Genomic DNA, 25,063 nt, shown 5'->3' with positions numbered 1-25,063 from the left:
TCCGGGAAAAACAACAACAACACATAATCGAATTTTCATTTAACCAAGAAGCCCATGTGTGTGTAAGACATTAAAATCTCATGGGAAACTTGCCAACTGGGAAACTTCGGCCAATATCGCTTGCATGTATTCTAGGTAATGAGGCATCGCAGAGGGACAGATCACTACAGATGGTCTTCAGAGTGACCCGGGTAGGTGGGGGCTGTACCAGGAAGGAGGGCACCACCGCTATCTCACCCAAACACCTGGTGAATTTCTCAGTATGCAACTCAAAGGTTCCTGGAGGAAAAACGAGGTTCTGGGAGAACTGAGAAGGTATTTACACGGGTGCCAGTACTATTATAAAAATAAAAGTGGAAATTTGTCACAGAGTTACACGAAGGTCCCTTGGTTTTGGTAATTTCTATTAGAAACTATTCTGAATGAGGAATCGTGCAGTAAAACACACACACCCCCTCACCTGCACAGCACCCCACACACATGCACAACACGGCTCTCATCCTGGCTCCCTCTCCAGCAAGCAGCTGCCTGTGAAGGCAGTGACTGATGCACGCGTGGGAGGGGTGAGAGGGAAATAACCGCAGGACAGCAAGAATCAGCACAACAGTCTTTCCAATTCATCTTTTCACTGTGAGCAGATCCTGAACACAAGGGGAGTAAACTAGCACCTGCCCCCCCAACCGGCCCACTCCCTCTTGTCTCTGCTTTTGGACAGCACAATCTGGGACTATGCATGTTGGTAAGGGACCAGTTCTCAAAACTCTGAATGATGAGTCTTTCATTCTCTGGAAACACAGGAGGACAAGGATGTGGGTGACTACTGAACACTCTTCCATTCTCTTAACCGTGGGGAAACAACGGAAAGGGGCTAACTTGTCCCCTTAATTCCCGGTGGGTAAACGATGGAGGCCAACTATTGAGTCAGGAACTCAGTATTCTCTGTAAGATATGCCTTCTGTGGACCTGACATATGGGCAAAGTATTTTTCCCTCTGCTTCCCAGGGTTTTTCGTGAACACTTCCTTTGCAATAGCAAAATGTCACAGCGCCTCTTGGCAGGTGTCACGTCACACCTCCCAGCTGTCTAAGGTTTGGGCCCTTCTCGAATCTAGTCCAACAATGACTTCAAATCAGGAATAAATGTCTCCCACTCTCCCGCCTTTGATTTTTCCCATTTGCTGTTCCCTTTAAAAATCTCGTTCTTCCCTGAATTAATGACAGTAATGCCAAATGCTATTCTCCATGTTGGTAATTCTGGGCCAATTCGATCAAAAGCGTTAGAAATATTTACAAGTCTCAGATCTTCAGTGTTATGCATAGAAATGACTTGAATACATACAAAAAAAGGAAGGGGGAGTCCTTCAAATGTTATCATTTATTTCAGGTTCAGAAATACAGCTTCACATTTTCACAACAGGTACATGTGACCTTCACGACCGATACAGGCTTTAGGAAATGGCTTCGAATTTTCCATTGCAGAGTCCATCCACATACCAGCATTCAGAAACCCCAAAGTGCCAAGAAGACAGTGGAAAGTATTCTGGCTCAAATTAATCAAAGACAACAGCAGAGACAAGATTTTGCTTCTGTACACTGCTTCTTCAAAAAAAGGCAAAAGAGGAATTTGATTTAAAAGGGGGAGTAAAAATAACATAGACAAGCAAGCAAAAACACAGACTGTACACGTGAAATCCAACACCAATGCAGTCATGGTGAAGTTTCTGGTTGGCAGGAATAATTTTTATCACATTGGCAGCAGACAATGCAAGAGGTTAGACAGAGTAATTTTTTACCATAACTTTCAAAACATTACATAATGAGCAAAATTGGAGGGATTCAAGGAGAAATAGATGCCTTGAGCTGAGCCAGGCGAGAAACCCAGATCAGAGAAGTGAAAAGTCTCAGGAACATACCAGAATGAACAGGTCTTGAGACAAACAAGAGACTGTCCTTGAGCTTTCCCTCTCTCATTCTCACACATTCACACATTCTTACACATATATACCAAGAGCAAAGCTTATACTACATATGCTTCAAAAATAGTCTTAAAGCTCAGAATACAGAGCACCACATAATTTTAAACACACTAACTAGACAGGATGACTTAAGATTACCTAGAAGACTCATTTGAGCTTTTAAGAAAGGACTGAGTGATTGAGTGAACTCACAATTGTTTCTCTGAAAATCATCTAGCTTCACATTCAACTCTTAGTTCAGAGCTAGCAGTCCTCTGGGTGAAATGGTACAAATCTTGTGCCTTGAGTTTCACATAGTATCTCCTTTCACTGAGTTCCATAAATAGAGATTTACGTATGTACGATTTAGTCTCAATGTTAAGGAGATTCCTGTTAATTTCAAATTCCAAATACAAAAGTGTTCACTTGAAAAAGGGGATCGGTGACCTATCTCCAAAATATTAAAAATGTCTCTTCGGCATTTTTAGCCAATTTATTCAGAGAGATCCACTGCTTTTATTACATTACTGTATCCCTCTATTTCTTTGCTAGAAAGAAAATATGACTATGTAGACCAACTTAGCTGTTTAAGAGTCAGCTCAGCAACCCAAGGATAATTAGAGATCTTAAAGGTAGGTTTCCAGGTCTTACACTTCTGATCGAACTATAACAGCAAAGGTTATTTCTTCTTAGACAGCAATGCTGTGATTTAGATACAAATGCCTGTGGATGTTATTCCAGCATATTGTCATGGTATCTCTTAGCTTTGTGCCTCTCAGCATGAATACAATCTGGATAAAATTTTGTATGCCTCACATACTGTCTGAGAAATGGACCACTGTTGTTACATATTATGGCAGACTCTCCAAAGCTACCTCTTGTATTAGCATAGTTTAAAAAATAGATTCAGATCCACACATACAAAGCACATATATACATACATATTTATACCCATACCCATACATACATTGCACATACAATCACACTCATGCTTGTGGCATTTTAACAAGGGCTTTTAAACATACTTATCCAAAGGGGCACAGAATACAGGTACTTACAGAAACAAACTGACTGTGTGTATACTGTTACACATGAAGACACATGCATAGAAAAGGTGTTTGTACACGGAAAACATCAATATTGATCACATACTGGTATTAGGTCCCATTTCGTAATTGAGAATTATGACTGATGCTGTACTAAAAAGCCATAAAATTAATCTATAGCACTACTTTTTAATCCTAAAATTTTAATCCTAAATCAGAAACTGGTTTCATGACAATGTTTTGGAATAGATGAGTTTACATCTGAACACACAGGCCATTTGTTAATAAACAGACTCCACTGCTCTTCTATGTTATAAAACACAGCTAAAAGCAATAATCAGAGAGTAATTTGGGGTAGATGATTTCTGGAAATGCAATATACTGTTCTGAATTAATACTATTTCAATAATCTGTCCATAGTTGAGTAAATGTTTATTCCAAATTAGTCAATAAGCATGCAAGATTTAGCATGTGATAATAAAATAGACTGACCTATCAAATAGACAGTTTATTTTTCCAATTCCTAAAAAGCTGTGTATTTTATTTTGTTATGCTAGACATGACGAAGTTCCATCTATCACACAGACCATATCAGGGTTCAGAGGAAGTTACAACAGACTTGAAGTGGAATGGAAAACACTCAGGAAGCTCACTGAACTACACTCCCACCTTACGGCTTGATAGGAACACTGTACTTCAGACTGTACACACCCGCTTCATTCACATTGACACCTCCCTTTAGCGGGATGCAAAACTCTGGGAAAAGGCATTAATGCTAAGCATGCCACACTGTAGCAAAATAAACATATTCTCTAACACAACAACTGAAATTCCAGGAGAGGCCAGGTCTCATCAGAAATAACTCGAACTAGAATAACTAGAAGAAAAATAGACCCACAAAGAGAGACAGTTGGGACAGTGAAACTGTGTGATTATACTGAGAGCAAGGGCCAAAGAGGACAAATGCCATTGTTTATGACTGCATAGGATCAGGGGAAAGGAACTTGGAAAAAGAATCTCCCATTTTCTCTGACACGGCTTGTGCTGATCTAAGAACACGCCTGTGGTTATCCACAATATTTTCCTTTAACAGAAGGACATTTTTGAAATACAGCAAAACGCAAAACCACATGGAGCACAAAGCCAAACCCTGGCGTATATGTTCCGGGAGCTGCCTATTTCAGAGAATTCAAAGGAAGAAGCAAAGGGAATCCTTAAAAGAGAGGATTTTTGTAAAAATATTTTACTGTAGATTATTTTACTATGAATGTTTACTTAGTATATTTCCATTTAGCTGTGACACTATTTTAAAGAGAACATGTTTCCTTCACAGAGAGTTAATAATATTTTTTCCAATGGAAAAGGAAAGATATAAGAAGATTTAGGGTGCTGATCTTTATTCAATCACACAACTTAAGAGACAAAAATGCCCTTTTTATGAATCTTGAACTCTCTGAGTTTTGCTTAAGTGGGCTAGCTGTAACCTTTAAGAATAAGTTCAAAACAATGCCATTTAGCTTGGCGAGTTCTCTTTTTAATAATGGTTGAAAGTTTTTGCTTCATACTTTATGGGTGCCTGCTTTGGGTATAAACTACACAGGAAATTAAAGTTAAGTGAACATACAAATCATGTTTGCTACTTTCAAAGCGAGACATTTCAGTTGGTGAAAACTGATTTACTTCTGCAGAATATGAAGTAGAGTCTCGGGACGCCGCCGTCCAGGGAATACTTGGTCTGCTGTCTGGGAACAGTTAGCAGACAAAATTCCAGTTGGCTTCTGGCTGTTTCCTATGTGCTAATCATCTGGTCCTAGGTCATCGAAACTCTGCCTCGAGACTGAACTATTAACCCCCAGGTGAAAGGGCTCTTGTAAATTTCAGAAACGTTTCAATTTGCCCATTTGCTTTGAATCTCAATGTCTTAATGCCATTTTCTGGAATGACCTGGATAAAGACTCTGAAGTTGTCTAAGTGACTTTTCATTTTATTCCAGGTTCCACTCCTTAAATATGGTTATCCGATTTGTGAAGAAAGCCTAGAATGGATAGAAAGTTGCTTTAAGCTTGTTTTAAAGGTGGGATAAATTTTTACGTAAGAGAATTACATATCAACCGAGAGAGGAATATTTTTGCTCCAACCAACATAATAAATAAATCAACTGGAGTTAGTGTCAAAGTGTAATCAGCCATGCCTAAAATTAGATGAATCTGAAAAAAAAAGAAAAGAAAAAGAAAAAGATATTTTCCATGTCAGCCTCACTGTGACCTAGGAGGAGGTGATTATATAAATGAATAAAGAAAATACATTTTCCAGATGTTCGTAGAGATGTGATATTTTGCTTCTTCCTGAATTCTAGTAAAATCTATTGACTGCCTACAGAAAAACAAGCTCTGAGTCGCTGACTGCTGAATGTGCTTCTAGCATGAAACCAAACACACTGGCATGAGGGGAAGCCCTCTGGAGCAACCAAGGCAGTAACTTTTCCTTTGAGAATGACCTCACGCTTCTGGAAAAGCTTTATTCTTAAGAAATCCCAATTTAAAAAAAAAAAAAATCACTTCCCAGCAGTCTTATGAAATAAAGAGGAAGGAATGGATCTAAACAGGTAATTATGGAGTAGATAGATACATTACTAAACAATACAATTTCTGTCAGCCAAAACAGAACGTGGCAAAATAAACGTGTATGGCTTAGGTCTAAGCCCACCATCTGATATCTCTTAAGAATTATATTGAATGGGCTATCTGGAAAGTAACCTGGGAAATTTCTTGTTCAAAGAAATTTCAAATATATGCCAGCGTAGGCATATTGTCCCCAAGGTACAGGGCTGCCATACAAACCTACCTTGGTCAATACAACATAGGAAGGCTCGAAGGGTCAGCAGTTTCCAAGAGTCAAACCCCAATGGTTTGACATACCATGAGCAATGCAGATGAGTGACGGATGCATTAGTAAAACTGGTTACTTGTCTACTGATGTCCACACATGCGACTACTCATGATTTACTGCAATGGTTATCAAATATGTTGCTTTCATACAATTCATTAGTAATTAACTGCCATGCCAGACACTCCGTTTAGTCTAATAAGGATTCTAGTGGACGGATTATAGTGGGACGAGTTGGTGATGGGGGTGGTCTCCGGCTAGAAAGAGAGAAAGAGAACGGTAAAGAACAGGTAGACTATCTAGCAGAAGGCTGCCCCAAAGACACTGAAGAAGAGCCATTGCCCACATGCTCATGCACAGACAGGCCAGCAGGCGTGGTTGCCACCTGTGGTAATTTTAATACTGTTAGCTTTCATTCACCCATCATTTTTTAAAACAAAAGTGAGGAGTTTTTCATATGCAAATCTTTCTGAAAACATAAGTCATCCCTCCCAACAGCAGTGCAAATATTAAGTCATTGAACAACCATCTGAAATAGTCTGCATATGCTTAACCAATAGCGTATGATCACAGAGGGTTAGTTGTATTGTGTAACTATAAGGTATAGTCTAGGAACCAATGATAGGCCTTAGAGAACGAGGGGCTTTGAATTTTTATTTTCCTTTATGTAATATCTTCCTTTTTTCTCTCTCTCATTGTCAGGATATTAGTGATCATTTCTCATCGACTTGAGCAATTGCTTTCTCCAATTTGTTCTATATTGACATCTAATTGGCAGAAAACCAGAGGATCAAGGTTTTTGGAGTTCTCTACAATAATTGTCAATAGGCTCAGGATGAGTACTCAAGTATCTGAGCACCAGAGTAAATTGCATGACCTCTTGTTCCCATTTTGGGTCCTAAAAGTTTTAGTTATTGGTAGTAATTTTGCTCACTTTTTAGTTGGTAATGGTGTTTCTGATAGCTGAGGTTGCTGATTAAACAAACTCACGATAATGTAATATTATTGTACCTGACAATCTCAACTTTACCAAGTAATATTCTTCATTTCCTGATCTCCCACATTTATTTCCTAAGTGTGTAAATAAGTCTTTGTGCGTGTACTTGGCTTTGTATGTAGTATCTTGGGGAATGATTTTTATAACCTACCAAATTCAATAAATTCCATAAATTAACACCTTTCTTCTTGATAAAAATTCTCCCATTGATCTCACTGGTCCCCTCTCCTCCCAGAAAGACCTCTTCTTGAATGTCGCAGTTAGCCGACCACGGAGTTAGGGAATTTCACTTGGAAAAAGTGCATCTTAAAACTATAAATTCAGTTACAAGTAGGATACAGCGTGGCATGGTGGACTGGAAATTGTTTCATGCACACGTGATAGTTTGGACCAAGGACTACAGTCAAACAGAGAAAGGAATGCAAACTGGGTTCTTTTGTGATCCTTTTGTTCTTGGCTCAAATGTCTTTCCTCAGCCCTTTCTGACCACCACCATCCCAATCACTTCATGATGTTTGTGTATTTCATAGTACTCACCCGTTTTTAATTATGTATTCATTTTCTAGATTATTGCCTGTGTCTTCCTAGTAGATTCCTTGAGAGCAGAGACCACATAGTCCGTATTTATTACATGTCTTCAGCATTTAGTATAATGTGAGTAGAAGGCAGTGAATAAATGTTTATTAAATAATGGGCAAACAAATATATGAAAAGTGCCCAAAGAAAGATGTTTAACCAGGTTAGAGTATAGGCCAGGTCAATGAGTAGGTTCAATGAGTCTGGAAATGTAACACTTGGAGGCTTATTTGAAGCATTAAGTTTGTACAGAAAGAATCCAGAATCAGAAGTCAAAAGATGTAATTCCAGCTCCAATAGCCAATTTGTACAATTATTAACTCACTAACTATATCTAGGCCTCAGTTTTCTCATATGTGATATAGGAGACTCACTAGAGGACCTATAACGTGCCTTCCAGTTATGCATTGCCTGCATTATTTATTGAGCACCTACTATGTGCACTGCATTATGCTACATGATTTTTAAGAGCTCAGAATCTACTCCTGGTGGAAGACAAGTGGGACAAAATAAATCTGCAAGGAGTTCTACTATAGCACCCCAAATTAAGTGGGGGAAATAGAGCACATTTTTGTAATTCAGATTCTGAGAATATGTTCTGGGAGGTTGAAAATACAAAAATGTGATCAAAGGAATGGCAAAGAGGATAAAACCCGGATGTCATAAGATAATGCAGATCTGCAAGGAGGTAAAAGAAACCAGAAATTAAGTGATGAAGAATGAAGGGAGGAAGTCAACACTGGGGATAGAGAATAGAAAGATTTCAAAACTCTGATGGCCCAGGAACTTCTCATTAACCTCCTCCCCAGTCCTTGCACCACGCCGATGGGACCAGAGAAAGACGACGGTAATAGGCAGTCCCAGGAGGCTGCACACCCGGAGGATGCGGCTTTCTGCCATGTGCCAGGACTTTTGTGTCTTGTTCACCACCATATCCCAGAGCTTAGCATGGTCTTTGGCTCATCCTACCTTTTTTTTCAAATAAATCTGAGAATCTATCCATTATGAGCTTTTCAAAAGTCCCTAGGACCTTCCATTGAATGGCAACAGCATACCTGAGTGGTGATTTCATGATTGAAAGAATAAGAAAATTTCTATCATATCCTCTCGAAATAATTATGACTTTTTAAAAATATGCCCACTTCAGCTAAAAGTAACCCATATATGCACTTAGTAGTTAAAAAATCCTACAGAGCTCCTAAATCTTCTGGAAGAAATGAACATCATTTTCTTTCTAAAACAATACCCTCCCCCCAATAATCTATACTAATAAAAGGGTAATATGCTAATTAGACCAGACATCTTCTGGACATCCTTCCGGACAAAGCCAGGGTTGAGGGGGCCGAGGCAGAGGTGGTTAGGGGCGATCAGGCTGGCAGAGGAGAGCGGTTAGGGGTGATCAGGCTGGCAGGCAGAGGTTAGGGGTGATCAGACAGGCAGGCAGTTGAGTGGTTAGGAGCCAGTGGTTCCAGATTGCGAGAGGGATGTCTGATAGTCAAACATCCCCTTAGGGGTCCCAGATTGGAGAGGGTGCAGGCTGAGCTGAGGGAAACCTCCTCCCCAGTGCACAAATTTCATGCACTGGGCCTCTAGTCTGTATATAAAACTAGAAAGCAATTCAGGAGGAGTGTGAAGTTGTTCAGCATGAATTTTCTTAAGTAATGCTAAGATGTCTGCCAACTTCAACACCAGAGGAACATTCAGAGTTTATTGTTAAGGTTCATTTCAATTGGTCTGGTTCCTAACCATTCAAATTTCCAAGGACATTCACCTCATAAGACAGTTTGTTTTGAGCAAAGTTATTTGTTTTGTGCCGAGCTTCCCTCCGCTGCTCTTTTAGTGACGGCTTCGTTAAGGAACCCCTCCTATTGAAATGGAGCAGCTTGACTCACTTAGTGTTTATTGAAACACTGTGTTGTGTGTGGGCGGTTTATGGTTACGATACAAGAGCCATGTTTCTGCTTCCAGACCAAAGGGAAAGATGTAATATTTGAGGTTGCATGTGTAGCTTCAGGGATGGACCGGTTACAGTACTTGGGACACTGACAAGTTTTGTTAAGAAAGTCTAACGCTCACACAGGGTGGGTGGCATTGAGGGGGAGAAACTGGCCTCACTGATAGGACAGAAGAATGTGTGATGGGTCTTCTTATCCCTTTCGATTCTCTCTTTAAGAACTGGAAGAACAAAAATCTCACGTGCTCTTCACTGGCTGAGCTGGTCCTGACTATCAGGATGCGAGGCCCACCTCGACACGGGTGGGGAGCATTCAGAGGGCATGCGGCTTCCGTGCATCAGTACGAGGGGTGAGGTGGAAAGGACCGTTACTGAAACGGACGGACATTTCTGCTCCTGCCCTCATTTCTCCTCAGGACGGGACGTGGGAATTACCAGCGTGGGGGGTGTGAGAGCCCCTCTGTGTAGCTCAGTGTCCTTCCTTCCCTAGGCCGAAACCAGTATCTACCACCTGCCGCTCAGATTCTTTCTACAGAGCAGTTTACACTGTGTGTTCCAAGGCAGTGCTTCCCCAACCAGGCGGCGCTTCCAAGTTCCCTGGAGGACTTGTTAAAGCACAGGATTCTGGGACCCACGCAGAGTTCTAATGGGGCGAGACCTTTCTAGCATGTTCCCAGACGCTGCTGGTCCTGGGACGAGGCTTGGAAAACCACTATTCTAAGCATGCTAAATCATTCTGACCTTCTTTTACTTTAGCAGTTCAACTCACTTGCCAGATAATGTCCCAGCAATAAGAGAAGGTGCTGGAGGGGAGAAGGGGGAGGAATTTCAAGAAGGATGAAAGAAATGTGGCAAAGAGACTTTGATATTTTTGGGAATGGGACGTAAGCATGGGTCAAATCGGTTTTAGGTTTATATTACGAGGACCAAGATACTATACTATGGTAGTTTTCTTCATCACCAGAGAAATAACTACTTGATTAGGGATGCTTGCATAGAAAGCAAACATCTCAAAACATGCATTCCAAATTCTCATCCTTGGAGAGGGTATGGTTGAAGTCCAACCTAATTAACTAGATGGATGCAGATTAAAAAAAAAATCCTAAAAAAGATATACAAAGATTTACATTTCTAGAGGAATGATATCTAAATGGGTAGTTATTTACATAAAAAAATATATGGGATAGGCTTCTTTTATAAGTTCTACTTATTAAATACAATTGAAGCTTTAAAATACCACTGTCTCAAAAAGTCAATTTATATATAATTACATTTAGGATCACGGGAGGGTTATGTATCTCAGGTTTCTGACATCAACTTGCCCATTTTTTTTTTTTAATCTTGTTGATGAAACAGGCCCAAAAAGAGGGGGAAAAGGGGAAGGATTTGTCTACTAAACCACAAGAAATAAGATACCTCCTTTCTTTTGGCTACATTTGGCCCATTTCTTAGAAAACAAAAGAGAACACAAACAGAAACTACTTCTGAGTTTTCTACCATGGTGAAGAGCTCCTCTCCCAGGGGGTTCTGCTGAACAGACCCCCAGAACTCACCAGGCAGTATTGACTCCGGTGGCATCAGTGAGCTGGCTTAGGGGATGCCCACACAGTATCGCTCTCCCAGGGACTGAAATCCTTGTTTGTCCACAACCCTCTTGAATGACTTAATCCTTTTTAAAGTTTAAGGCACGTATGCACAGCTTATCATCTGAATGACACTGCCAAATTCCTATGGACCGAGATTCCACCTTGTCCTGCTTACAGCCTTCCGTAGCACCTGCAGAGGGCAGCGTCCCAAAGAGTAGTTCAGAGAACATGGATGAGTGAATTTACCCAAGGACAGATCAGACAGGAGTGCACCTCCAGGTGAAGCAGAAAGGCAGCTAGCTATGACCCAGGGCTTCCTTTTGCTAGTGTCTGCTTTAAGAGAACAGATTATGGGGTGCAGTATTTAAAATGCCAACGTTATGTTTGCACTTTGCTTCTTATTTCGAGCACTTACTCACAAGACAGGTTTTACATACATAGAAGGTATAAGGGTAAGTTCAGAAAAATGCTGTAATGGTCATGATTTTGTCCACATGGAAGATTATATTTTGTAACTTATTATGAAAAAATGCTATAGAATGCTATCCAGCATATTTCTGGCCTTTTCCATGTCAGCAGCAGAGTAAGCCAATACTGTCCATGAATAGTTTACAGTAGAGTTGGAAAGGACATAGTACTTGGAGTCCATTCCGAGGTTCTAAGGAATTCTCTAATGTGATTCTTGCTACATATCAGAGCCAGCATTTCTTTCCCCTGTGAAATCAACTCATGACTTTATAATGTATGTCACTGGGAAAGTATGAATCGATTGATGAAATCTGAAGTAGGAATCCAAGGAGGAAAACAGCCTATAATTTTTTATTTGATGATACAAACCTATAATATCCCGTATGAATTAGTCTCCGAGGTAAATGGTAATGTGATCTATGTTGGCAGTCTTTCTTTGCATTGTCTTAAATATCTGATTTAGGCTTCACCCGTAGGGGTGGTACTGACATACCCACTTCTGTGTGGGCGGCAAAAATGCAGCTGAGAGGACCACTTGCCCACATTAGCTCTGCTCAGTTTATGATTCACAAAAAGGATTTTACAGTAACATTCATCCAGGCAAGTTTGACAACAGAATAGATCGAGAGAGAAAGTGTTTGTGTTTAAATTATTTCTTACAATACACAAAACACTGGGATAATACCAAAACAAAATTTGATTAACTATATTGTACATGAACTCACTCTGTAGTTTTGCATTCCCTCCACGAGCCCTGTTTGTGTGAAGGCGCAGAGGAACAGAAATAAAGACAGTGACTGCCCAGCTGTTTCTAGTTGAGATAGAAGGAGAGACGAGGAAGCAGTGGGACCAGTGCAGTGTCAGGATGGTGCCTGGGGAGCTGGAGGGACCCCTGGAGTCCCAGCCTGGAGTTGGAAAGGGGCCGGGGATCTGGAAGGACTTTCAGAGCACAGGGAAGGTGGAGGGCCTGGCATTCCAGAACAGGAAATGGGACATGGGAAGAAGAGAAAATGAGAAGTCAGTCTGAGAAAGCAAGTGTGTATATTACTTGTTTTGCTCTAGGTCCTAATGCATAAAGCAGATGACGCAGGGGATTTTTAGTTGTATCAAACTATGGTTTCTGAAAAGCATTCTTTTTGAGATTACCTTTTTATATTTTAAACTGCACTCTGTCTCACTGTCAACAGATAAGCTGAGTAGAAAAAAGAAGATAGAAAGATAACAACAACAACAACAACAACAACAACAACAACAAAAAAGCAGAAGGCAGGAAGATTGCAATGAGAAAGCTTCGGAGAGAAAGCGTGTGGTTTTTAAAGAGAGTCACATATACAAAGCTATAGAACGCAGTTAGGTAGTGTCCCTAACAATGACTTTCCCCCCTTTCTTTGTCTCTCCCTTTCTTCTCCCCTCTCCCCTCTTTCTTGAGAAATCCCCAAAGAGTTCTCAAGAACTTATGTGCTGAAGAAACCTAGTCCCGTCGGTGGCAGCTGGGTTAGAACCATCTCTAATCCGCTTCATCTTCTCTTGTGCCCCTCACTCCCACCCAGGCACCAGGGACGGAAGGGCTGGCCCACTCAGCCATCTGGGTGAGGGCGAGAGGCTGGGAAGGAGGTGCTAAGAAGGAGCTTCTGGGAGAGGCAGGCTCCCACTGCTGAGCCTCACCATCCTTTGTCCTCTTAAACCAGGGAGAACAGAGAGAGCGGCGAAGGTGAGGACAGACGCAGCTCTGAATCTCTGAATCAGAGTGTCCCCTTCCTTCCTGGAAAGACCCTGGCCCCTGTCCGAGAGGGAGCGAGACCCTTCTGAGCATGAGAATCTGACTGGGCCTCCCCTCAGAGAGTGGAAGTATGGAATCAGAGATGTGGATGGAAAAGAGAACCCTTCAATTCCCTGTATTTTTTTTTTTAAACAAATAAACAAAGAAACCCCCAGAGCATGAGGAATTTGAAGATTTATGTTGCACCGACATTTCATTTCTGCCCAACCGCGATACCTAGTGGATGAAAAGGCCAGTCTTAAATGCACTGGGTGATATTTTTCTCGTTGCTCGCATCAGTCCCAGGGGCAGAGATGGAGACAAAGAGCAGCCCTTGGCTCATTACGATCCCAGCGATTCAAAAACATTCCAGCTGGAGGAGCTCTAACATGCCCTAGAGTTCGGATTTTCAAAACCAGAGTTACAAAGCAAACAGAAAAACAGACAGTGTGCCCCTCAAGCTGCGGTCTCAGTGAACAAACATGTGACTAAGTCCAATTAAATGCTCAGTGCGAAGCCAAGGATGAGACTGGCGGGGACAGGACAGCCCACATCTGCTCCATCCACCTCCCGGTGCTGCTGGGCTGGGCCGGAGCGGGGCCCTTCCTTAGCTCTTGCAAAAGAGGGGGCAGAAGGCTGATGTCTGGGCACGTGTGGAAGGCATTCTTGCCCTCTTCACGTGTCCAGTTGTTTCTGAAAGTGTTCCTGTCTGGCTCAAAACATGCATTTTCTTTGGTGGTTGAAGGCGCTACAAAAACTCCTAAACGTACTTTACTCACTGGCTTGTTGGTCGCTTTTTTTTTTTTTTTTTTTTTTTAAATGAGGGAAATGCTGTGTTTGTAAAAACTGGTGCTAAAAGGGCACGGAATCATATGTCTCCTGGGCCACATGAAGAGTCTGCAGAGAGAATTAGAGCTTTCTAACACACACACACACACACACACACACACACACAAAACACACACCCCAACTGGAACACAAAGAATTCACTCAGGAAAGCTGAGTATACGCACTTCGCAGTTATCAGATTTTTAGGGTAAGTCTTTCCATTTTGGACAGTGTTGTGGGAGCTGACACATGGAGCTTCCAGAAGGATCAGAATTACTTAACCTGAAGGAAATTCTCAGCCGACCCCTTTTCATCTCCGGCCAAGAAGAAGTCAAACTTTTTGTTTTACACCTTAGTGGTATGCCCACACTTAAGAGTTTTATACAAACTCCTACAGAAACTTTAACTAGGCCAATTCAGACCAAAAGTCACTAAATAAAGCCAGTCTAGACGGAAAAATCTATGAAAACCATATGTCTTTGAGGCATCTGTCTTACAAAAAAAACTGCCATCGTCCTGGAGAAAGAGTTTGCAAAGCTTGCTTTCAGGAGCATACTGCTCTAAGGAGCACGGGCGCCGTGCTTAAGACGATGGTGGGACTTGGACGGAGAGAAGGAAAGCCACGATGTTTACAAATGAAAGGCTCTCTTCTGCCTGTAAACGTCGCTGAAAGGAAAGGCAAAGGCAGATGGGATTTCTGTCTCCATTATTCTCCAAGGGACCCGAAAACGTGGGCAGTGTTGCTCCTCCTTCCTCCTCCAGGATGTGCCACCGGGGGATCTCACAGCGACTGCGCCCCCACTCCCAGAAAACTCCTTTGAATAATGTTGCACGTGGTTGAGGCCAAAGAACCACAACATTTACTTGGGATGATTACCTCATCCTGCCGGCCTGCCAAACACGGCGAGCAGGCAGGTGTCCCTCCTAAGGAACCAAAGGCAGACGGTCCTACATGATGGGTGTGGGCCTGAGTGCGAGTCATGGGAAGTGAGAAGAAGGGCTGGGCTCCTGAGCAGAGGGCACCTGGAATGGAGGGATGGCCTAAAACCTTGCAATTCCGGTGTAACGCTGCTTTCTGAACTGGAGACCGTGGTCAGTGCTACACCTTCGTTATCCTAGCTACGTAGTCTTACATCTCAGAATGCACCTGGACAGTGGTATGAAATCCATAGGGGGAAAACCCCCAGGAAATCCAACTTTAATGATTAAAATAACATTTTAACTAAAAACTGAATAGTCCGGGGAAGATGTCGGAAGTATTTACAAATGGTAAAGATTCCTTGGGGCCTTTAGGAATATGGTTCTGAGATGTCTTGCGCTACAGGGAAGGGGACTTTGGAACGACAGTAACAACGGTTATTGGCATGAGTGTCCATTCCTGCTCAGTCGCCTGGATGATTCTGAGTGAACTGCAGATATCAAATAGCCACATAAGGAGAGAAGGTTCTGAGAGCGAGGCGGCAAGAACATGTAAAAAGAAGGAAACCTGTAAGATGTAATCAGTCCCACAGCATTTGAAGCAAAAGTGAGAGACACTATTTCAATCTGTTTAGTCAAAGATGCTGGTGCTGTAAAAAGAGTTTTCTGTATTTTTATTAGTTTTCAAGTGCTAAGAGTTATGATAGTAATGAGGGTATTGAAATATTAAAACAAACCAACATTTCCTCATTACAGCTTCCTAAGCCGTAGGCATGTAAATGATGAGCCCCTGGGGTGTTTCCGGCCCATGAATTTATGTCCTGAATGCTCTGATACTACTGTTGTTGGTGCTAAAACTCCATGCTTGCTTCCCAAATGGCATGTGGCTTTATTTTGACTTTACACCCAGATATGTGACAGCAAATGATGGCAGTGGTTTCTCTAGTTAACACATTGACTAATATTTCCTTAATTTTCCACCCCAAGAGGTGATAATTAAGGTAGAACTGGCCTCACACCAAGTTTTATTATTTTAGTTATTTAAGTATTTTCCAACACTACTAAGCAGCAAAATGAAATTCTAGTTGTTCTAGGAATCAGTAGACCTTGAGTTTTTATAGCTTCTCATCCATGGTCTGAAGGGAGAGCAAGTGGGCTGGCTTCCGGCGAAGGCCCTTGAACGTGACACTAAGTGGAGATTTGTTCAAGGGGAAACTTTCATTCACTCTTAAATTGACTTTGAGAATGATCCTGATCTAAGCTTTAAAAATATGCATGCCAGGGGGAATAATTTCATTTTAGTCTCTCTGGGTGGCAAAGTACCCATAAAAGTCTTTCCCATCTCCTACTCTCATAAGAGGTCTCATTCTAGAAGAATGCCATATATATGGATCAAAGTACATTTACATGAAGCTGCCTCATGGAAATCTGAAACTCAGTGGAGGCAGTCTTCACATGGTGGAGGCAACTGGGGTATTTGATTGTAAAATAAGGTCATTTCCTTTGTCGTATTAAAAGCCACCTGATGTCTTTCTCACACCATCTCTCTCCTTCTTGGTTTTCAAAACTGCCATAGAAATGTGGGGATTCACTGGTGATGGTTTATCTAGTTGGTAAGTTCACCTCATTCCTCCTCTCAGTTGGTGTATTCACCCTCCTACACACACAAAAAAAACAGGGAAGGAATGAAGCTCACTTCCAGATTTTATATTAAACGTGCACACTTACGGGGTTCCTAGAAGAGCCGAAAGAAAAGTATCTACACCTTTTCCTATTTCTCTGTGTTGAAAGGGAAGTGTGGACTTTAGGAAGATTTGGGATTCTGAACCCCTCAAGTCGAGAAGGCCTGGCCTTGCCACCCGTGAGGAGGAACGGGGGGTCCACTCTGCACTCGCCGTACTGACTAAGTGTGCTCCTTGGACGGGACGTGCGTTCTCTGCACCATTCCTGGGAGCTGATCATTCTGACTGGAAAGCAGGGTGGACATTTCCTGGTGTTTATGGGAACAGTTAAAAAGTACTTCCAGAAATTAGAGCGCTTGTTATTTGCGGTTGTGTCCATCATGTGGCTCTGATGGCTGAAAAAGCAGCGGCGGGGAAGAAAGCACCACGCCGCAGGGAGGACTGCCCAAATACCTCGAGGCTTCAGACTCGGTCCCATACAGAATTTCTCCTATTTTTGGTCAGAGTTGCCGTATGACCCAAACTTCCTCTAAATACCAGTAATGTGGCATCAACACACACACACACACACACACACACACACACACACACACACACACAGATTCTCTCAAACCCGAGGCCCTTCCAACACCATCCCCTTCCCCCGCAGTTAAAAACACTGGCCAGACCCGAAGTGTAATATTCTTTTGGCAACAGTCTTTAGTAAGGCAGATGGATTTCATTTGGCAACGAAAGGGTATAAATATGTGTTTAGATTTGGAGGCTCCCTCAGACAACGGCTACAATACTCTGGGGCCTGGGTAAGCTAAAGGATTTTGGTGTCAGGCATTTTAGAATCCTATGTTTAGGCAGCGACAAAGGAATGACAAGCAGACAGAAGCCTTGGAGGCCTCAGCTAAACCCTCAGCTCCTTCCCCACAGTGCTGGGGGCAGGCACGCAAAGCACATTCTGAGTGAGAGAACCAGCACTTCTGTTTTCACGTTTACTTTCCTGGCTGTTTTTCGGCGAAAGCAACTCCGGGAACCTCAAGCCCACGTCACGTCTAAGACAAGTCAGAGGGAAGGAAAAAGGCCCAACAGCCTTTTTCTGGTCATTTGCTGCTTGGGTAAAATTTAAAGGCGATAAAAACCAGGAACTGTGCTGTGCCATGAAACTGGGAAGACATGGGAAAACATGCCGTCGAACCATGACTGCCCAGACGTGAAGGTTTTCCTGTAGAAGCATTGTTTTTCTGCAGTGAGAGAGACAAAGGGGGCAGCGATAGAGCCAGCTCAAGCTTGTGTGCCTGCTGACATCGGGTAGTTTTTTTTTTTTTTCTTTTTCTTTTTTCCTTTGAGCTGACATCAACTTGTATATAGGAACAGTCAGCAGATGCCGATGGGGGAAGAAGAATCGTTCTGGGCATTTTTTCACTGGTCAGTGGCCGACAGCCAGGCTCCCACCCTGGCTGTCTTTCTCTATTAATCTGGCAAAACCTAGCCAGAGCTGGGCACCCTGAGACTCGGAAAGGCTTTGTCTGCAGTGGTTGAAGCTTAGCAGTTTAGGGCCCCAAAGGGGACAGTGTCAGGGTGGTTTGCTGCGATGTGTCCTGGGACGAGGGAGCAGTTGTGTCTGGTTAACTCAATGCCAGCTACCACTTAGGGCCGGCAGTGGCAAAACTGTGCGATGTTACTGCCGTCTGCTGGGACTGGTGTTTGCTTGCACTTTGCTTGCTGCAGATCCTTTCTTATTTCCCTTCCGTTCTTATTCTCCTGCAACCATGGGTGTTTGGGAAAGTGAGATAAGGGACACACTGAAAGCAGAGAGGCCTGATCGGAAGCCTACCTTGACATGCATGCAATGCTCCCAAATTCTGGTCCTCGGAACATGTGCAGTTCTGTTCCTGGGCCTCGTCTACACAGAACCCGTCCTTCTTAACTGTGGCAGATTGGAGACATCTGCATAGATGCAGGTTGCTAGACCCAAGGAGGAGACCACCTACTTCACTGAGACCAGAGAGAAATCAAGACCCGAAGAATGAAACACTCTGACATGACCCACTGATCCCCCTCAGCGAACGATCACGTTACAACCACAGTCACTGCGGAACTAGGAGGATTTTGATGGGATAGTTAATGGAGGGGCTGAAACAAAATTGGACATTTTCTTTAGTGAACAGCTTGTGGCCACATTTCTGTTTTCATCAAAATATATTCAGCACCATGACAACTCATGCTAAACCTGCAATGAGTTATTAATCACATTGGGGATTTCAGTAACAGATTTTGGAACACAGTAGCCTCAGGAGATGCCTGAAATATTAAGAATCAGGAAGAATACCTCAGAGTTGATTCTATTCTGGGCAATCATACCTTTTTTAAAAAAAAATCAAAAAAAAATCTTTGCTTGACTTTTAAAGCCAGTTGCTAAAAATAAAAACTGTTCCCTGAAAAAAAAAAAAAAATCCAAATTCCTAATCACGAATTTATTTGTTTGTTCTTTAAAGGGGAAAGACGGTGGGGGGGGGGGGGGAAACAGAAAGCTCGTGCGTGGCTGAGATGGGCAATAATCACAAGACGAATTCATCATCTGTCCAAATGGCACCCCGCTGCTAAGAGGAGTCACACTCTTACGGGGCTGCTGAGGAGAAAGCAAGGCGGGGCGTCCCCAGGACGTGGCTCGGGGGGAGTCAGACACAGGCTAGTCACACGGGTCGCTTAACTGTCCGTGGGCCCTGTGCCCCCGACTTCAAGGTTCAGCCGCTTCATCCTTCATGGCACCAAACCTTGATGTTAGGGATGCAAAGACACTCATAAGAATTGTGGGTTTGTCTCGACTCACACTTTGGGGGGGACTGGGCTGAAATAACAAAACATAACAGGGAGATCTTACCCGTAAGTGAAAGGGACTCTGTGTGAACTGTCAATCGAATCAACGTGTGAAATATGGGAAGGGATTAGAGAGCCTGTCAGGGAGAGCAGGCCAAACGTGTATAGCAGGATTGAACTAAACGGTAAAGAGAACCAAATGGCTTGGGCCTCAGCAAAGAACAGAATGTGAGCGCACAGCCTGTCTCTGTGTAGAGGGGTTTCTGTGCTGTTGGCTACGACTGGTTCCGTGGTGAGTTGCTGAGGACGGGGCACTGTGGTGGGGCTCAGCGTGTGCCCTGCAGAGTCAAGGAAACCGCCTGCATGAAAGCACACACGTGGGAAACCCTGCGGTGATCTGGAGGTCACCCCGGGGCCATCGTGCAGCACAGTGTCCTCGTGGGGCCTCACCACGCTCAGTGGAGCATTTCTTGGTTCCTACGCTGTGTTGCTGCCATGTGGAAGAGCTGGAGGGAAAGCCAAGTTCTTGCCTATGATTCAGTTTTGCCGTTTTCAGAAGACACCACCGGCCTTTGGTGAGGAGGGTGGTTACGGGACAAGTACTTCTATTTTCCAACCTTTTTAAAAATAGAAGACCGAGTGGGGAGGCCAACGAAGACTGCTTTTCCTTGGACAGAGACCCTTCCTCCCACTCCGATCCCCCTCTGACGGTTGCAACATAGCTCAGCCCAAGGAAAGGGGCGAAGACAAATGCGGGAAGCAATGCCAGAACCGGCTGTCGCCAGGGAAAACACTCCGATTCAGATCATTTGTTCTGTTCATGGCCAACGCTGCGATTCTCAATTAGCTAATTTTACCGAGTTGTAACCAAAAATAGCTACATCGGCCCCAGAGTTAGTGCACGAGGAAGAGTCAGGGGCTTCAAGTAAGAGAACAGGCCCCCTCGCCAGGTAGCAGTGTGTGTTTAAGACCACCTTGCAGAGCAAGGACACGGCTGGCTGGGGTTGTCAGACAGGGTCCAGCCCCTCCGCAGAGGCTGTGTGGGGCGAGAGGGGCGATCCGCATACTCTGGCAACGGAAAGTGTCCCACACATCGGGCTTGTGAAACTCAAGTTACTAATGGCAGAAGTATCCGTGCTGGTGAGTCTCTCTGGGACCGAGACACTCCCCGGGTTCAGGTGGAATTAATTAAAACAGGCGTGCAGTTTGCAGCATTTCCAGCTCCCTCCCCGAAAGGCTCCACGCACATGAACCAGAACAGCCTGAGCAGCTGAGACGAGCTGGGCCAAAAGTGACTCCACCAGCCTCTGTCCTCCCTCCGTCTTTATTTACATGGCAATAGAAAGATAGAAGAATCATGCTTTGTTTTTGTTTTTTTTTCCTTTCTTTTCTTTTTTTATTAAAACAGAAGGTTCCTGGTTTCTGTATAATTCGTGTGCTTTCATTACCTTTAAATTGTGTTAAAATAAAAGTGTATAGGCTCTTAAAAGTCAAGATTGTAACTTGCTAATGAAGTTGGGGATTATCCAGAAGAAAAGTGCACAAGCACATGCCCAATGGTTCAGGTATGGCCTTGGTGAACTTGAGCCCCAACCCCCCGTTGCCCCCACTCCCCAGGAGCAGGCGGGACACTGCCCATGCTGTCCTGTCACTTCCTGATTTCTGGTTTCAGACAAAAGAGGAGAAAGGGTCCTTAAAGGAAGGAAAGAACTGGGGTGTACGGGGTGGGGGTGGGGAGGCGGTGCGCGGAATCAAGCTTCCTTCTTATAAAGCTAAGGGCTGTCTTCCTGGAGATGATGGATAATGGCATTTCAGCTTTTCAAAGTTTTTCATAGAAAAAATGTAGGCAAATCAGGGAGGGCAAAGAGAATATAAATAAATAGAACAAGGTGAAAATTCAACAAAAGCTTCCCTCAACGCCTTTCTTTCTTTCTTTCTTTCTTTCTTTCTTTCTTTCTTTCTTTCTTTCTTTCTTTCTTTCCTTCTTTCTTTCTTTCTTTCTTTCTTTCTTTCTTTCTTTCTTTCTTTCTTTCTTTCTTTCATCTTTGTCTGTCTTTCTTTTCTCTCTTTTTTTTTGAAGTCTTAAACCCCATTTCTGGCTTGCATTTGGTAGGATTCCTGCTCTGGCTTTTATTAAAAACAGACTTTATGTGGTCAGAATTCTCCATGTTAAGCTAAACTTGACTAGGCATACGGATCCTGACAGAGTCGTTCTCGCTCTCTCTCAGGTACCCCTGCCAGGGATTTCCGTCCCAATGCCCCAAACTTGAGGGCTCAGCACAAAACACCTCCCCCACTTTCCTCTTAGTACACTGTGAACTCTTTCTGCAAGGCCAGATCAAGCTAAGTCTGTCTCTAACTTGAGAATGCTCTAGAAATTTTGAATAACACAACTGCTGTCCTATAAATTCTCAAAAGCAGACGCATGAAAGCTGGTGGCCCCTTCGGCTGGGAGAGAACGGCACAGGCACATGCAGATTCCTGCCGCCGCCTGTGAGCGAGCTCGGGAACACCCGGGCGACCCCACCCCATCAAACACACCCCTTTAACGTGGCACAGCATGTCTGAGGGGCACTGGCATGCTAGCTTCTCCGCAGCAGGGGCCAAGGCAACCAAACGTGCAGGCAAAGTCATGCATTTTCGTTGGGGGACAGGCAGCGCCAGGTGGCTCTGGTTCCCTCTTGTAGCTCAACAGATAAGATGGCTTCCCACTCCGGCCCTCAGTCCCCCGTGGTCTCCATACCTTCCCGGTACAGCGACAGGCACTGTTCCAGTCAATCTGACGTTCCCTACACCATGAATTTAGTCTGGCCTGCAGGAGGCTCGGTGCTGAGGTGGATGTTTTCTAACATGCACTGGACAACCTAGTGTATCCTGTGGGGCAGAGCTTGAAGGGGGCTCTCTGCTCCTCACCCCTGGCATTGGGGAAGCCCGGAGACATTTTTAGTGGTCACACTGGGGGAGGGCAACTGACATCTGGTGGGAAGAGGCCAGGGTGCTGCTAAACCTGTCAGCAGAGTCGAGGCTGAGAATCCCTTGCTGCTGCGGTTGGGGGCGCGGCTCCGCAGGCAGGCTGCTGGGGATCGGAGCCCAGCTCCTCCAGGGCCTGGGGGAGCAGTCTGGGGCGAGTTGCTTAACCTCAGTGCCACGTCTGCAAAATGGATAATAATCCATCTTGTTGGGCTTGTTGTGCTAAACCCAAATGTAATTTGCAAAGCACTGAGGGCAGAGCCTAGATCTATTGAGAACACACTGAACATTATTGTTATTCATGTGATTACTAGAAATTTAGTTCAGTTCCAATAAATAATAAGCCAACTCTATTGAGTGTAGAAAAAAATAGGTTTGAGAGTGTTATATCCTCTTTGAATGGGATCAGAATGATGGTAATGGTAACATTACCATCAGAGCAGTTTCTCAGGCTTTCAAACACCTCGTCTCACATGACTCGGGCAACAGCCTGCTGAATGTGTCCCTGGGTCCTAGGTGAGCATGTGCTGCTCAGAGTTCAGTGAGTTGCCCACGGTCTGTGGCAGAGCAAGTGTGACTCCACATCCCTATGATTCCTGCTCCAGCAGCCTTTGTCTTCACTGCACCGGGCACCCTGAAGATCCCGATACATGTAATCACGGTCATCGGAGCGGGAGGGGACTCAGCTTTCCTGGGTGGGTGGAAGTCACTTCTGTTCAATGTCTAGTCAAGTTTTCCTTCATGGAACATACAAATATTTTAATCCTCTGAATTGAATTTTTAAAACAGTCAACTTTCTATATGAGCTAATTTTCTTTCTTTTCAAAATGTGTTATTATTCTTGAAAATCTAATTCCTTCTATTTTATAAATCTCTAATTATGCATATTGCACATATATTGATTGTAAATGTAAGAAGGTGAGACGCTAGCTTTAACTATATACATGTTTCAAGTTCCATTTATTTGCCAGCTATTTTGTTTTACAGTTGAGGCAAAAAATCTGCTTATAAATGCCAAAATGTCTGATTTAAATGTACAGTGTTCTGTCTCTTATATGATGGTGGTGGTGGGGAATGAGTTCACATAGCAAGCATCATGCCTATGCAAAATTTCTACACTAGTTTACAATAATTACAGACTAATCAGTGGATTTTTATGCTGCCTACATTAATGTTAATAATATTGGGCTTACGGGTCATAGTTCAGAGGGCAGAAGGATAATAACCCTTGAAGTCAGTGGTTTCTGAGAATTCCTTTGGTAACAGAGGTGAGGACTTAGCTGGGGATAGGATCACGACTTTGGAGCACACAGCTTGCCTCAGCCCAGCCATGGCTCTTTCATTTCAAAGCTTTCCATTACATTCTACAAACAGCTCCCAACATGTCAATCTTTTGGACCCAGTTTTCTTGGGGTCCCTTCAGCTTGTGCCAGCTGATCGAGGAGAGGTTTAGACCACATTTTGGTTTTTAAATGGTGTAAAAACTCCGCAATTTCCCAGGATTTCCCCTCCCAGGTGAGAAACGCAAACGTGTATGATACCATCTTTGCAATTTTCATTTTCAAGGAACTCTGGTCTGTTGTGCTACGAAAAGAGAACCAAAGAGCACCCGCACACCCTGTCTTCCGCGCGGCACACTTACCTGGGGACACTGGGAGGGGCCCTGGTGGGCCGGGAGGGGACCTGCGGAGGGGCTCCGTACGTGTCGTTGCTGTTGGGGAAGGGCGGCAACGGGCCCGGCCGGAATGGAACTGGGGGAGCCCCCGAGTGGGGTCCCGGGGACGGGATGGCAGGAGGGGGCCCTCGGCCGGAACCAGGCCGGGCCAGGGGGGTGCTCAGTGTTGGCCTCCTTTGGGTGGTGGGGCTCGGAGGGGGCGACCTGGGAAAGAGACCATCAGTTTACCACTCCTGCTTTCTCTCTGAATGCATCTTAAAAACACATTGTATAACTTGCTGATGGCTTCTTAAAAATTATGTGTTGACTGAGAAACTCAGGTAAATGTTAGAGATGTTTAAAGGTATAATAAGAAGGTGGAGAGAGGGGAAGTTTCCCTCCCCCACCCCTTCACTCCACAGAGCCAGCCAATAGTAGTTTCTTTTTACCTATATTCTACAGTAGTTTCTCTCTCTCTCTCTAAATTAATTTTACTACATGCCGAAACTGGTTTGGCTCAGTGGTAGAGCATCGGTCTGCGGACTGAAAGGTCCCGGGTTCGATTCCGGTCAGGGGCAAGTACGTTGGTTGTGGGCACATCCCCGGTAGGGGGTGTGCAAGAGGCAGCTGGTCGATGTTTCTCTCTCATCGACGTTTCTAGCTCTCTATCTCTCTCCCTTCCTCTCTGTAAAAATCAATAAAATATATTTAAAAAAATTTTACTTAAGCTTTATTGGAACTTGACTACTACCTTTTCATTTCAGTACTTACAGACTGGTCTTACTCTCTTTACTGGCTGTGCAACATCCCACTGTACTGATGCACTGTGCTTGTTTCTGACAGGAGCTGAGATGACCTGACCCTGTCTCTCACTGCTGAAGTTAAATATTTGTTCCTCTTTTTTTCTAACGGGTTTTAGGGGAGCGCTCCCCGTAAAAGGTGCTGCCACAGCCTGGCTGGCCTCGGGGTGCGTGAGC

General features: G+C 43.8%; 1 protein-coding gene across 7 annotated transcripts in view; it reads right to left on the bottom strand.

Annotated features, from left to right (window-relative positions):
- The window catches only part of DNM3 (dynamin 3), a 359,120-nt gene that overhangs the window by 3,051 nt on the left and 331,006 nt on the right, over positions 1-25,063 (bottom strand). For 3 of the 7 annotated variants that reach the window (XM_084865978.1, XM_084865975.1, XM_084865977.1), the window contains one exon: positions 24,075-24,311. In XM_084865978.1, coding sequence (XP_084722104.1) covers positions 24,075-24,311 — 237 coding nt within the window. Of the gene's footprint in view, positions 1-1,346; positions 6,144-13,318; positions 19,420-24,074; positions 24,312-25,063 lie in introns of those variants that run through there. The other 4 variants (XM_084865973.1, XM_084865974.1, XM_084865979.1 and 1 more) reach the window with 2 other exon arrangements.

The sequence above is a fragment of the Pipistrellus hanaki genome (assembly GCF_964339955.1).
Source record: "Pipistrellus hanaki genome assembly, chromosome: 18".
NCBI classification, from domain to species: Eukaryota; Metazoa; Chordata; class Mammalia; order Chiroptera; family Vespertilionidae; genus Pipistrellus; species Pipistrellus hanaki.
Note: the sequence above shows the minus strand (reverse complement) of the source record. Positions and strands in the feature narration are given on the sequence as shown.